General features: G+C 34.4%; 1 protein-coding gene across 1 annotated transcript in view; it reads right to left on the bottom strand.

The window, feature by feature from the left end:
- Positions 1-219: 219 nt before the first annotated feature.
- The window catches only part of SPATA1 (spermatogenesis associated 1), a 48,052-nt gene continuing 34,990 nt past the window's right edge, over positions 220-13,281 (bottom strand). Inside the window, 8 exon segments of the mRNA XM_008690663.2 lie at positions 220-250; positions 252-307; positions 1,023-1,121; positions 2,783-2,961; positions 5,427-5,552; positions 6,449-6,560; positions 10,420-10,480; positions 11,422-11,545. Coding sequence (XP_008688885.1) covers positions 220-250; positions 252-307; positions 1,023-1,121; positions 2,783-2,961; positions 5,427-5,552; positions 6,449-6,560; positions 10,420-10,480; positions 11,422-11,545 — 788 coding nt within the window.

The raw sequence follows: 13,281 nt of genomic DNA on the forward strand, positions 1-13,281 counted from the left end.
TAAAATACAATGAGCAAACTGTCTCTAAGACTATTTAAAAGTGAAAATTATAGTACTTAAAATACTTAAAAGCTTCAAAAATAGCTACCGTTTTTTTACATCTAATATTTCCTGAAATACTTTGTAAAACCCACATGAAAAGATAGAAAGCTTATGATTTATATAAAATATTGTGCTAAGAACAATGGTTAAATTTTTTGACGTTTCAAATTAACATACCTAATTGAGATTGTAAAGATGTGTTAATTTTCTTCTGTGCCAGTTCAGCTTTCAATGTGCGTAAATCTGAAACTGCTTGTTTTCTCATCTATAAAAAAGAATCACCTTTCAAAAATGAGAATTGAGAGAGGCCTAATGCTGCTAGGGAAAAGAATCTAGAACTGCACTATTCAATACAGTAGCTATGTGCCACATGTAGCTACCTATATTAACAAATCATATAAAATTTAATAATCAGTTCCTTAGTTATGCAACAAGCTACATTTCAAGTGCGCAATATCCTTACGTGGCTAGTGTTGCTGTATCAGACAGTGCAGATACAGAACATTTCCATCATTGTACAAAGTTCTAATTGGACAGTTCTGATTCTAGAAAGGGGTCATTATTCATGTCATAGAGCTATTTCTGGTAAAGAAGTCAACTTATAGCTTTCATATAATTATATATACATGAAAATAATCAGCATGAGATAATTACCCCCAGAACGGGTAAAAAAAAAAAAAAAAAAAAATTACATGGATCTCAGGGTTCAGTGGGGTTTGTCAGACTTGAGACTCTATACTGATTCAGAAGGTCGTTTTCTTTTAATTCTTAGTGAAATTCTACTAATTTTACTTTGGCCTTGTTATAACATGCAACTTTATACAGGATTTAATTCTTGCATTTTTCTCACTCATGCTCTTGGTTGTTAAGGCAACAATTTTAAGACAATCCTTACTATCCTTACGCTATTGATACCCAAAATACACTAAAACAATTTATTTCAAGATAAATGCTATCTGATTAGGAGAAATGCAAATTACCTTAACTTCTATTATGAGTTTCATTTTGTCAGTATCCAATTTTCTCTTAAGTTGGTCAATTGCATGCTGTACTTCAGTGATCTGGATTATAAGGTAATTCTGTGTGAAATACATGAAGACATCCTTACTTAGTGTAACATCTATTCTTATTTTTAATTGCCTTGTAAACTACAAAGTGCTAACACCAAAAAAGCAAATCATAAGAATAACCTATTGCATAAAATAAACTCATTGCTTTGGAGTAAATTTCTTATGTCTCAGGGACCACATTCTCTTCTTCTGTTCTACCTTTATTCATGTTTTATAAAAATAAGTAGATATCTGTACAAGTGCCATTAAATTAGCACCACAAAGGCATGAACTATTACTATAAAAGGAATATACTAAGTTTAAGATACTAGGAAGGCTTTTGAAATTGTCATTATACTTTATTAGCTGAATAAGATTAGTATTACTTTAAAATATTTAATACTGTATTTTATATAAGAAGACTTTTTGGCTATTTTTATTTGGAAAAGTTTATGAAGTATAGTGGTCAACAAAAACCATTTAAAATTTTAAGCTGCCTTTGTGAAAAAAAGTGGATAAAAAGTATCAGCTAAAATGGACAAACCATTACTTGAGCCTATTTAAGTTTTACATTAGATTTATCTAAAATGGTAAGCTTTTACATACAGAAACAGGACAGATTCCTAGGGGGTGGGTGGGTAGAGAATAGGGGGAAATGGGTGATGTTCTGAGGATATAATGTCCAGCATAAGAACTATAGTTAACAATACTGTCTTGTACATTTGAAAGTTGCTTAGAAAATAGACCTTAAAAGTTCTCATCACAAGAAAAATAGTTTATAACTAAACTTATTGTGGTAATCATTTCACAATATATACATATATCAAATCATGTATACTTTATACTATGTTATATGCCAGTTATATCTTAAGACTGGGGAAAAAGAAAATACAAACTTTTACTATTTCATCATGTCTAAAGTTAAATTCATACTCTTAATCATAATTAACATATAACCTTTTTTGGTCAACCAACAAAAATTGATAAATGGCCTCTGGAATTTGTTTAAATATGTACGGTACAATTACTCAATTAAAAAGTAAACTTCATATCTCTGATCTATCTTAATCAAATTTAATATAATTTAGTAATTCCTTAGAATATCAATACCTTTAGATTCTGTGGGTGTTATTAACTATTCCCCAGCTAAAGAAATGTAGTGCATACTGTTGATCCCCTGCCATGTTTCATCAGGTGTTCATCTCTTTCCCATAGATTCAAAGAAAATGACCCTATCCCCAGGTACAGAGGTAGATCCTAAGCAGTCTGAGTTAGCACACAGCACTCCCTGATAACTACTATTAATCCAGGTTAGGCCTGGTTGAACCTCCACCAGGCTAAAGGAAAAGTTTTATATATTCTTGTTTGCGAGGCATATAGCCCTACTAGCCATCGGCACCTCTACTGGTACCGTGAGGAAAAGCAGTCTTACAATGAAGCCAACACTCAAAATAAGAGAGAACTACTGGAAGCACCTAGTCCCTTTAAAGACATCATTAGGCTGCTGATTATATCTTCTCAGCACCTATTACATGAGATCATAAATTTTCTTATTGTTTAAGCCTGGTTAAGTCAAGGTTTTGTTACGCATAGCCAAAAGCATCCTACATATGATAATACTAACAATGATAAACCACATATTTTGAGTAGAACTTCTCTGATAGAATGTGAACACATTTAGTAATAAGTACCTTAGAGTCTGTGATGTTTGCCAAATTCTTTGGTCTCATCTTGATCTCCCTGGCTTCAAGTTGCATGAGCAGTTTTTTATAGTAAAGTTCCAAATCTTCTCGAAGTTTTGTTAAAACCTCCTCTAATGATGCTGTGATTTTCTTTGTTTCAAAGTATTTTCTCTTCCAACCATCACAGGCTACCAAAAAAGCAGACATAGTGTGAGTCTGACTAAAGGATTAACTTTTCAACCTGGAAAGGACCCTAGAGTTAATTTAAACCCCTCTACTCCCCTACCCTTCTTCCCTCGTATGTTGAGGAAATTAAAGCAAAGATTGAAATGTTTATTAGATAATAAAAGGATTTGCCTTACAAATATAGTAGTGATAGACCCAGGAACCAAACCAAGTTCTTTAAACTTGTAATTATTTCTGAAAAATCTTGATTAAAAATACTACCTTTAGCAAAATATATATATTTATTTTGATCACTTTTTTCCATAATCTGATTTGAAGTCATTACTTAATTAAAATAAAGAGAAAGGCATATTTTTTTCAGCCCCCAAATGACTTATGTTTTATAAAATAAGCTGATTCTGATTCATCACTTATTAAAATTATTCCAAATATATCCCTAAACTTATATAGGGCAGAATTTCTTAAACCTGAGCCCCTTAGTTGAGAAAATTAGAAATTACTGCCAATTTAGGGAATCACTTTGACACCAAGGAGATTCTAAATACAAACTTAACAGGAACATAAACTGCATTCTATCATATCAGAATATGTTTATGTTTATTTTTATTTTTTAAGATTTTATTTATTTATTTGATAGAGAGAGACAGCCAGCGAGAGAGGGAACACAAGCAGGGGGAGTGGGAGAGGAAGAAGCAGGCTCCTAGTGGAGGAGCCTGATGTGGGGCTCGATCCCGGAACACCCTGAGCCGAAGGCAGACGCTTAACGACTGCGCCACCCAGGCGCCCCAACAACTTATGTTTATTTTTAAAAGATTATCAAAGAAATGAAAACTCCAAATTTATTTCCCTCATGCCTTATATCCAATCCTTCAGCAAGTTCTGTTGGTACTATTGCCAAAATACTTCCAGCATCTGGCACATTCTACCTTCTTCAAAGTTATGTCCCTAGTCAATCCACTACCTTTATCTTGAGAGAGTGTGCACGTGTGTGCACGCACACGCACGCAGAGGGAGAGGGAGAATCTCAAGCAGACTCCTGCTGAGTGCAGAGCCGGACATGGGGCTTGATCTCAGGATCCTGAGATCATGACCTGAGCTGAAATCAAGAGTCAGATGCTTAATCAACTGAGCCATCCAGGCACCCCCACTATCATTTTTTTTTAAAGTACATTATGTTTCTAACTGGTCTCTCTGCTTCCATTCTTGCCTCTCTAACAGACTATTCCATACAGCAGTCATTCTGATCTTTTAAAAATATTTTTTAAATCATATAAACCTCTAGCTTAAAAATCCTCCAATGGCTTCCCACCTTACTTAGGCCAATTCGAGTTCAGATTTTATTCTATCTGTTCCTCGCTGAGCTTTTGATTTTGTTTTCCTCTACATTACTCTGTATTACAGTCCAGCCATAATGGCCTCATTTCAGGTCCTTACTACTGCAAGCTCATTTCCATCTCCGGCCCTTGACATTTTAGTGTTCCTTCTGTTCAGACTGTTTTTTCCCTCTTTACTTGCCTGCCCCCTTATTAATCACATCTTAATGATATCTCCTCAGTGATGTTTTTCTTGAAAACCCTAGCTAAAGCATCTCTCTTGCCCCATCACCATTTACTATACTCTTTTAAACAGACTGAAGCAATAATTCTGCTGTAAATTGAGGATCCTAAAACCAGTTAATTCCATATATGCCTTTTATTCATATAATCCTCAAATACAAGCCAAAATGAAGTCCTTTCAAATCCTTTAACATCTCTCAAGCCATTATCCTATACTTTCTCCATTCTGGCACATTTCCCCATTTCTACCAGTCCTAATAACACTTGTTTCTAATTCTGGTGCAAGAAAACTAGCTACTTTTCTACCTAATTTCTCTCATTCGTTCATTCACTCATTTAGGTTAGCAAAGCAGATAGACACATACCACAAAATTAAGCATGTAGGGAAGACTAGAATCCAGCGATTGCTTCTAGAGTAAGTGATATCTAAGCTGGAATTGGATGACTAGTAGGAAACAGCCAAGTGAGCTGGGAAGAGGGGAGATAGAAGGAAAAGAAGATGTAGTTGGCAGAGGGAAAAGCATGTCTGAAGGCCCACAGCCAAGAGGAGGCACACTTCAGATTCTAGCATACTTAACACTTTTCCTGGAAGCCTTTCTTGATCTCTTCCATCTAATGTGGGTGTTCTCCCTCTGTACTCCTATGTGTGCAATTCTGTAACTCCTTTATCACAGCATCATCAGGATGCATCATGACTGTTTTCTTATCATGTCCCCACTGGACTATAACCTTGAGGGCAGAGATCAAATTGTGCCTGCCTATTATTATCTCCTCAGCCCCTAGAACAGTGGCTAAATTCAGTAGACAATAATGAATAAATAAATGAATGTCAGTTATAAAAAATATTTGAACTTAAATTTAAAAAACCTTCTGTAAAGCATGCTAATGATAAAAGATGTAATAAACTTTACCATGATATCGCTTCAATTTGCTTTGTTCAAATAGCTTTTCAATTTTTTTTATTAGTTCTTCTCTAATTCTTTCCAGAAATCTTCTTTCTTCCTTTACTTGTTTCATTTGTTCAATAATCTTCTCTCCTAAAAGGTAATAACCCATCAATGTCTAAAAGCTAAAACTTGGGAGTGTAAAACTTAAAAGTGCTTAAAATAGCAAGAGTAGACTTTACCCAAAAGTTTTTTTTTTTTTCTTTTTTCTGCAGTATAGCATTTGTCACTATGGAAAATATTGAGGAGTCATTTCAGTTTCTAACAGGGACACATAAGGGGATGTTCAGATATGTAAAGTATATAGTATATCTCTTCTACACTTACATACATGTGTAGAAGTCAGGTAAAGTTAAAATAGTTATGTGTCTTGGTTTAAATCTTTTGGTAAATTTATCTTGGACCTAGACTTATTGTCCTTACATGAAAAATGTGTGTGTGTGTGTGTGTGTGTGTGTGTGTGTGTATTTTATTTATTTTCGAGAAAGAGAGAGAGCGCGCGTGCATGTACATGCATGGGCAGAGGGATGGGGAGAAGGAGAGAGAAATCTCAAGCAGACTCTGCACAGAGCCCAACATGGGGCTCGATCTTACAACCCTGAGATCACTACCTAAGCTGAAACCAAGAGTTGGATGCTTAACAGACTGAGTCACCCAGGTGCCCCCAAAAATATATGTTTTTAAAAGCACAAATAATATTAGTGATTAAACATATACAGTAATTAACATATAATTCACATACTTTAAAATAATGTAATATTTTTGTGGTAAAATATGCATAATAAAATTTACAGTTTTAATTATTTTTAAATGTACGGTTCAGTGGCATTATGTACATTCATGATGTTTTGCAACCATCACCATCATCCATCTCTAGAAGTTTTTTATCTTTCCAAATTAAAACTCTGTACGCATTAGGCAATAACTTCCCATTAATATTTAACTTTACCTCATAGAATCACCTATACTTATAGTATCATCATACTTACTTTCAATCTGTAAAAATGAGAGATCAGTTACTCCTGGAGAAAGAGCAGGTTGACAAGGAAGTGAAGGAAAATCAATAAGATCTGGTAGGGTGATGCATTCTTTTTTACCTATCTGTAAGCAAACATGAAAATCAGTAGGATTTGGTAGGATGACACATTATTTTTCACCTATCTGTAAACATTTGATAATTCACAACAATGCATTTTTTTTTTACTTACATGGCAAACACCTAAATTACAATCTCTCCATATATCTTTCCAATTACTATAAAAGGAAAGCAAATGAAATTACCCATAATTTATGTCTACAGTATAAACAGGACACAGACCCCTTTAATTTACACATACTTTACATATAAGTGAGGAAATAAATACCCTAGAGCAGCAGTGTGCGCTCAGGAGCCCACCTACGAGCAGATGTGGACGGTGCATTAGAGATTGCTATCCAAAGATAACACAATAAACAACCACGATTTAGTCTAGAAGGAGAGGGCGCCACATGCATAGAAGAAATACTGAGAGCAAGATAAGATCTTGTAAATCAGAGCACTTTTGATGAGGAGGCCAAAAGAAAGGGATTATAAAATGTAGGGGGCCAGAGGCGGTAATCACGGGAAGACAGCTTCTAGGAGAGATAAAAATACTTTGGAAGAGGTGTTGCCTCAGAGCCAGGGGGGTAAGAGAAAAGAAGAAAGCGGCCAAGACAACAGCTCTGCTGAATTAAATTAGAAGAGAATTCAAAGAAAACAGACACAAAAGACCCCTTTATTTAAAAATAAATAAATAGCTGCATTTCACTATATCAACAGAAGAGGGAGCTCCTGATCTAAGAAGCAAAAGAAACTATGAAACAACTCCATATTCCTCTATAAGAACACGTTATTACTTATATGGAAAATCCAACACAAGTAAACATGAACAATATCTCAAAATAATCTAGCATCCAAACAAATTTACCTTTTAAAACCCTCAAAACAGAGAACTAAGACAAAACAGGCAGCCATGAAGCAGAGAAAGACTTATGAATACTTACAATTTAGATTAAATATAATTAAGCATTTGCAGATACCAACAAACACAATAAATCAGGAATTTAAAAACTCTGAATAAAATAGGAAAAACAACAGGAAGATGTGAAATGAAAGCTGGCTAAACTGAAGAAAGGAAAAACAAAATTGTCTCAGAAATGAATTAGAAGGAATTTAGAAAGAATAAATATAGCCAAAAAAAGGATAGTGGAGAATACAAATAAAAGGAGCACAGAAAATGAAACAGAAAAAAAAAATATATTTTACCATTTTTATTTATATCTATTTTATATGTTATTTAGAGAAAGTAACATATATAAAAGGTAAAGAAGAAAAAAGAAAACAATAGAATGGATCTGTTATCTGTTACTCCTGAAATAAAGTCCTGATTTGCACACTGCAAGGATCCACAGTGTACCCAGGAAAACCTGACCTAGAATTCCCAATTGAGATGCAGTCTGGTAAAACTAGTACATGTTAAAGGAATCCTTTGGCCTTCCAGACAAATATACACAAACTAGTTTACAAAGAAAAGAAAACCAGGCACCACGCTTATTAGTAACATATAAAACAAGACATCAGTAGAGCAACATTTCAAAGAAACAGAAAGGAAAAAAGATGTAAGCCGAGGATGTGATACCCAATCAAGCTATCCTTCAGGTATCAAAATTCTACAGCAGGGATTAACGAATTTTGTAAAGGGCCAGAGAGTAAATAATTTAGGCTTTGTGGGGCACATATGGTTTCTGTCATGATTCTTCTTTTGTCAATTCCTTAAAAATGTAGAAAACACTCTGAGGTCCAAGGCCTTATAAAACAGTCTGCAGGCCCTAATTTGCTTAACTCTGCTCTAGACAAAGTTTTAAATGTGGAAGAAGAGAATATTATAGTGAGGTGCTTTTTTAAATTGAGATTAATCCAATGAAGAGATCATTGAAAAATCTTTTGCAAAAGAAGTGGCAGTAAGTGTTGAATATATTTAATTACAGACCTGAGACTAAAACAAAAGGTGAGGGGGTAAGACTAGACGTATGGTATAGAAATGTTATATTCTTTGATACAGTAGAAATAACACAATTAAAAATACTGAGAGAAGAAAGGAGATTTTTTTGATTGCCTTGAATATAAAAGGTAGAAGTCACTGGATAATCTTAGAGGTAACAAATCAAAAGCGGAAGCATACATTTTTAAAAAAGGAAAAAGGAAGACTAAGAATACTAGCATAAGTGTATTAGTGTAAAGGTAAACACTAGAACAAAAATATAACCTAAAAACAAGGAGGGGGGGAAAGTACAAATAAAGTACATAGTAAGTCATAGTAACTGTAACATAAAATGACAAATCTCAGGACAAACACATCCGTTCTATCAATAAGTAGACATAACTCACCTACTAAATGAAAAATATTTTCAGACTGTCTCACAAAGCAAAACCCAACTCTATCTAGGCTGTACATATAAAACATATCTAGGGGCGCCTAGGTGGTTCAGTCAGTTAAGCATCTGCCTTCTGTTCAGGTCATGATCTCGGGGTCCTGGGATCAAGCTCTGCATTGAGCTCCCTGCTCACTGGGGAGTCTGCTTGTCCCTCTCTCTCTCTCCCTCTGCCCCTCACCCCAGCTCGTGCTCTCTCTCTCTCACTCTGTTCTCTCTCTCTCAAATAAATTTTAAAAATCTTAAAAAAAAAAAAAAGACATACCTAAAACAAAACAATTCAGAAAGGCTGGAAAAAAAGTGGGAAAGGAAGATGAGGGTATGCCAAATAAACGTATACAAAAAGAAAGGTTAGCATCTTGATATGCAATAAAGGAGAATTCAGGCCAAAAAAAAAAGCATTAAATGAGTCAAAAAAGTGCAAAAGTGATTCCAGTATTCCCATAAGAACTTTGTGCCAAATAACATATAGAAATCTAAATAAATCAGAAACCACAGGAAATGTAAGGATAAACAGTAACACACTAGGAATAGGAGATCCTAATATACCATTCTCAGTCTAAGATATAGCAAGAGAACGTGGAATAAAATAAGGATACGGAATACTTAAGGCATTCAGCAAGGCAGACTACAGACAAGGCACAGGGCAGGGGAAGCTACTTGCAACATACGTGAGCGTCAAAGAAACATCTCTAGAGTATTTAAAAAACTTACACTAATCAGAAACATACAGCAGACAACTCAAAAGAAACATCTGAAAAGGTACTTTCAAAAAGTTACCAAAATGGAGTCCATAAAAATATTAAAACATGATCAATTTATGGATAATCTGGGAAATTAAAATTCAAACCATGGATAGCATTAAGCATCCACTAGACTGACAAAATTTTTAAAGCATGAAGATAGTGTGTCTTATTAATACTCAGCAACGATAGAACAATTATTTGCTGAAGATGGTGTATCTTTGGCTCTAAAACCCAAGGGCTCCGAGCTGTGTTTGGGCTTGTCTCAGGGCTTGTCTCAGACTCCGTTCAGCATTCCAATCTAACACACATCAGACAGCACTGTATGAGCTGGCTGTTAAAACACAAGTGGCAACACTGCTTGCAATGTCTCTCAGATCACCTTTTGAACCTTCTCTTGCTTTGGGCCCAAAGTTGGCAGTCTTTTAGATTACTTGATTTAAAAAACAAAAACAAAACTGAAGCAGCACATCCAAATGTGGCAAATCGTTCTCCAAATTCCAAAGAGGTCCATCAAATGACTCATTCTCAGTGATGACTAGGGCAAGATATACAAACCTGGCTTTCACTTTGAAAGGCGTAACTCAACATGTCTTACCCACACCTTGGAAACACCCAAAAATTTCACTGAAATGGTAGGCTCCTGAATTTTCTTGAGGCTTATCTCCCATCCTCTAACCTTAAACATTTTAAGCTGCAGTTTTGTCTCAATTTAAATATAAATATTGTTGCCATACTGCATTTAAACAAAAACTTTAAAATCATACCTGATTGTCCTCTGTTCTAATGATACTAACTCCATCATCTTCATTTTTCCAAAGAAACTGACTTAAAGGGAATGACAGATTTGAAAATCATATTAAAAAAATGATTCCATGAATATTAGCTTTTTGCATTTTATATATCTTATTTGATATTCTGTAAACACAAATGTAACATTAAAACCTTAAAAAGCCTGAGACCATTAGCATATTATCTTTCAAACTCATTAATGATCAACATAAACTACATTTAGTATGAATAAGAAAATCATATTTAATTATATTACGGCTAAATTCAAATCACATTGCAATGTCTAAGGCAAAGTAAAATAACTAAAATATTTGGAAACATTTTGTTTATAGTTCTTTTGCGAATGATTGTTTATAAAATCCCTTATCTTGGGGCGCCTGGGTGGCTCAGTCGTTAAGCGTCTGCTTTTGGCTCAGGGCGTGATCCCGGTGTTCTGGGATCGAGCCCCACATCAGGCTCATCCTCTGGGAGCCTGCTTCTTCCTCTCCCACTCCCCCTGCTTGTGTTCCCCCTCTCACTGGCTCTCTGTCAAATAAATAAATAAAATCTTTAAAAAAAAATCCCTTATCTTAATTACAAAAGACTATATGCAAAACTGTTGTCTAAGTACTGTAATTCTGAATGAAATGATTCCATATGAAACTCAAACATACTGGTTAGTTTAGCTATAACCAAGAATCTAAGTGAGGCAGAAAAATTAATTCTAAGAAAGGCAAATAAAGACAAATTTTTCTGTCATTACACTGCCCCTGATAAAATAATTACAATGGAAATAAATTTAAGCGATAAGTTATTCATTACATTGGAGAGGAATGTTTGTCTACAACAGCAGAGATTAGAATCAAGGTCATTTTAATTAAAAATATCACTAATTTCACTCATATGTTTGTTCTAATTAGAATCCTTATAACAGTACCCTGGATATCTCACTCTTTCTTATAGTTTAGACACGTGGAATCAACATCTATACTAATCACCTTTTTTTGTTGCTAAAATAATCAGTATTTGATTCTTCCAATGATCCTGGAACTTCAGAATTTCCAATTTGATTTTTTCCAGGCTGGTTTTCTTTTGGAGTGGCTTTTCCCGCAGCTGATGTTGCTGTTCATCCATGGCAAATGAAGTTCATAATATTAAGAAAATAGTAAAATAAAATTTTATGTGTATATATGTGTGTGTGTATATATATACATATATATATATACACACACACATATATACACACATACTATAATCTTCCATGTTTCAGAATCTCCATGAACTCTACTATACATGTATAAGGCAACAATTTTCAAAGTGAATTTCGTGAAACAGTTTATGAGAAGAATTCTTTGGTCAATTCAGTTTGGGGAAAAAAAATTAATCAAGGAACCCTACCGGGAATATAACCACACACACACGCACACAAACACACCTGAAGGATTTCTCTGTTTTTATGTACAATGTGAACCTGCAAGATGGGGGTGAGTTGGGTTTTACTCAAACTTAATTGTCTTCGGAAAGCTTTTCCCAAAAGCATCTTTTGAAATTGTATTGAGGAAACTTCTCTGGAAAATGCTAGTATGAATACAGTGCATAAAATCTCATTTGTTATTTCACATATACATTTCTATTTATAAAATCTTCATTTTAACAAAATTTCCCCATATAGGAAAACTATGCAATGTCTTTAAAATGTTAACATTAATGTTCTATATGATCTATATGAACAAAAGATTCATGAACCTGGCAGTGTTACTGCAGATACTTTTCCCTTGGATAAATCCAATTTTTTAATTTAGAAAAAATTAATGAGTCATGTTAATAATTGAAAAATCATTTACAAGGGTTGCCACAAAATTTTGCAACCTGAAGCCCATACTGATTTACTTTCAGTCTAGCTGCTACATTTTCCAGCTGGTACATCTGAAATAGTCCTCTTAGAACAACAAACAGGGATTTTCTAAAGTATATATTCAATGCAAAATGAACAAAAACCAGATATATCAGCTATTTAAAAACTAATAGTAAAATACCACCCCCCTACCCACCCAAAGAAAGAAACAACAATGCAAAATTCAGCAGATTTTGAGTAATTGTGGTAAGGATATGGCACATGTATCTCATTCCTAGTAACAGTTTAGAGCATGATGACTGCACCATTCAGTACCTATGCAATTTAATAACAAAAAGAAAGGCCTATTCACTTTTGAAAAAATCATAATAGTGTTTTGAGAGCTATAGTAATATATGCATAAAATGTTACAGATTCAGAGAAAAGGAAGTGATAACTGTGAAACTATGTTTTGAACTGTGAGATGTTTGTCTGACAAAGAAGAGAGTAAGAAGAATTAAAGCAAAGAAAGTGGCATTTGCAAGACGCGGAGTACTAACATACGCAGCATTTTTGACAACACTGAAAAGATCAGTATGACTCTAGTACAGCGTTATAAATAAAGCATGGGCTTTAGTCAAACACACAGGAGTTTAAGTCCTGGCACTGTCACAGCAGGTGTTATTTCTCTAAGCAGAGTTTCCTTATTTATTCCTAAAATGGCAAAGTACATATAAAGCACGCAGCACAGTACCCAATCCTCAGGAATCTCTCGACTTCAAGTTCTGATTTCTGTTCTACTGCATTTCATAGTTCAGGTCTTTATTACCTCAATCTATTCTCCATAAGGTAACTGAAGTTGTTTTTCCAGAACTGAAATCCAGTCATGTTACTCCCATTAAAACCAAGCAGGAAAGAATATCCAATGGAAAAAAAGGACAGTCTCTTCAACTAATGGTGTTGGGAAAACCAGACAGCCACATGCAAAAGAATGAAACTGGACCACTTTCTTACACCATACACA

Source organism: Ursus maritimus, unplaced genomic scaffold (genome assembly GCF_017311325.1).
Source record: "Ursus maritimus isolate PB19 unplaced genomic scaffold, ASM1731132v1 scaffold_12, whole genome shotgun sequence".
In the NCBI taxonomy this organism is placed as follows: Eukaryota; Metazoa; Chordata; class Mammalia; order Carnivora; family Ursidae; genus Ursus; species Ursus maritimus.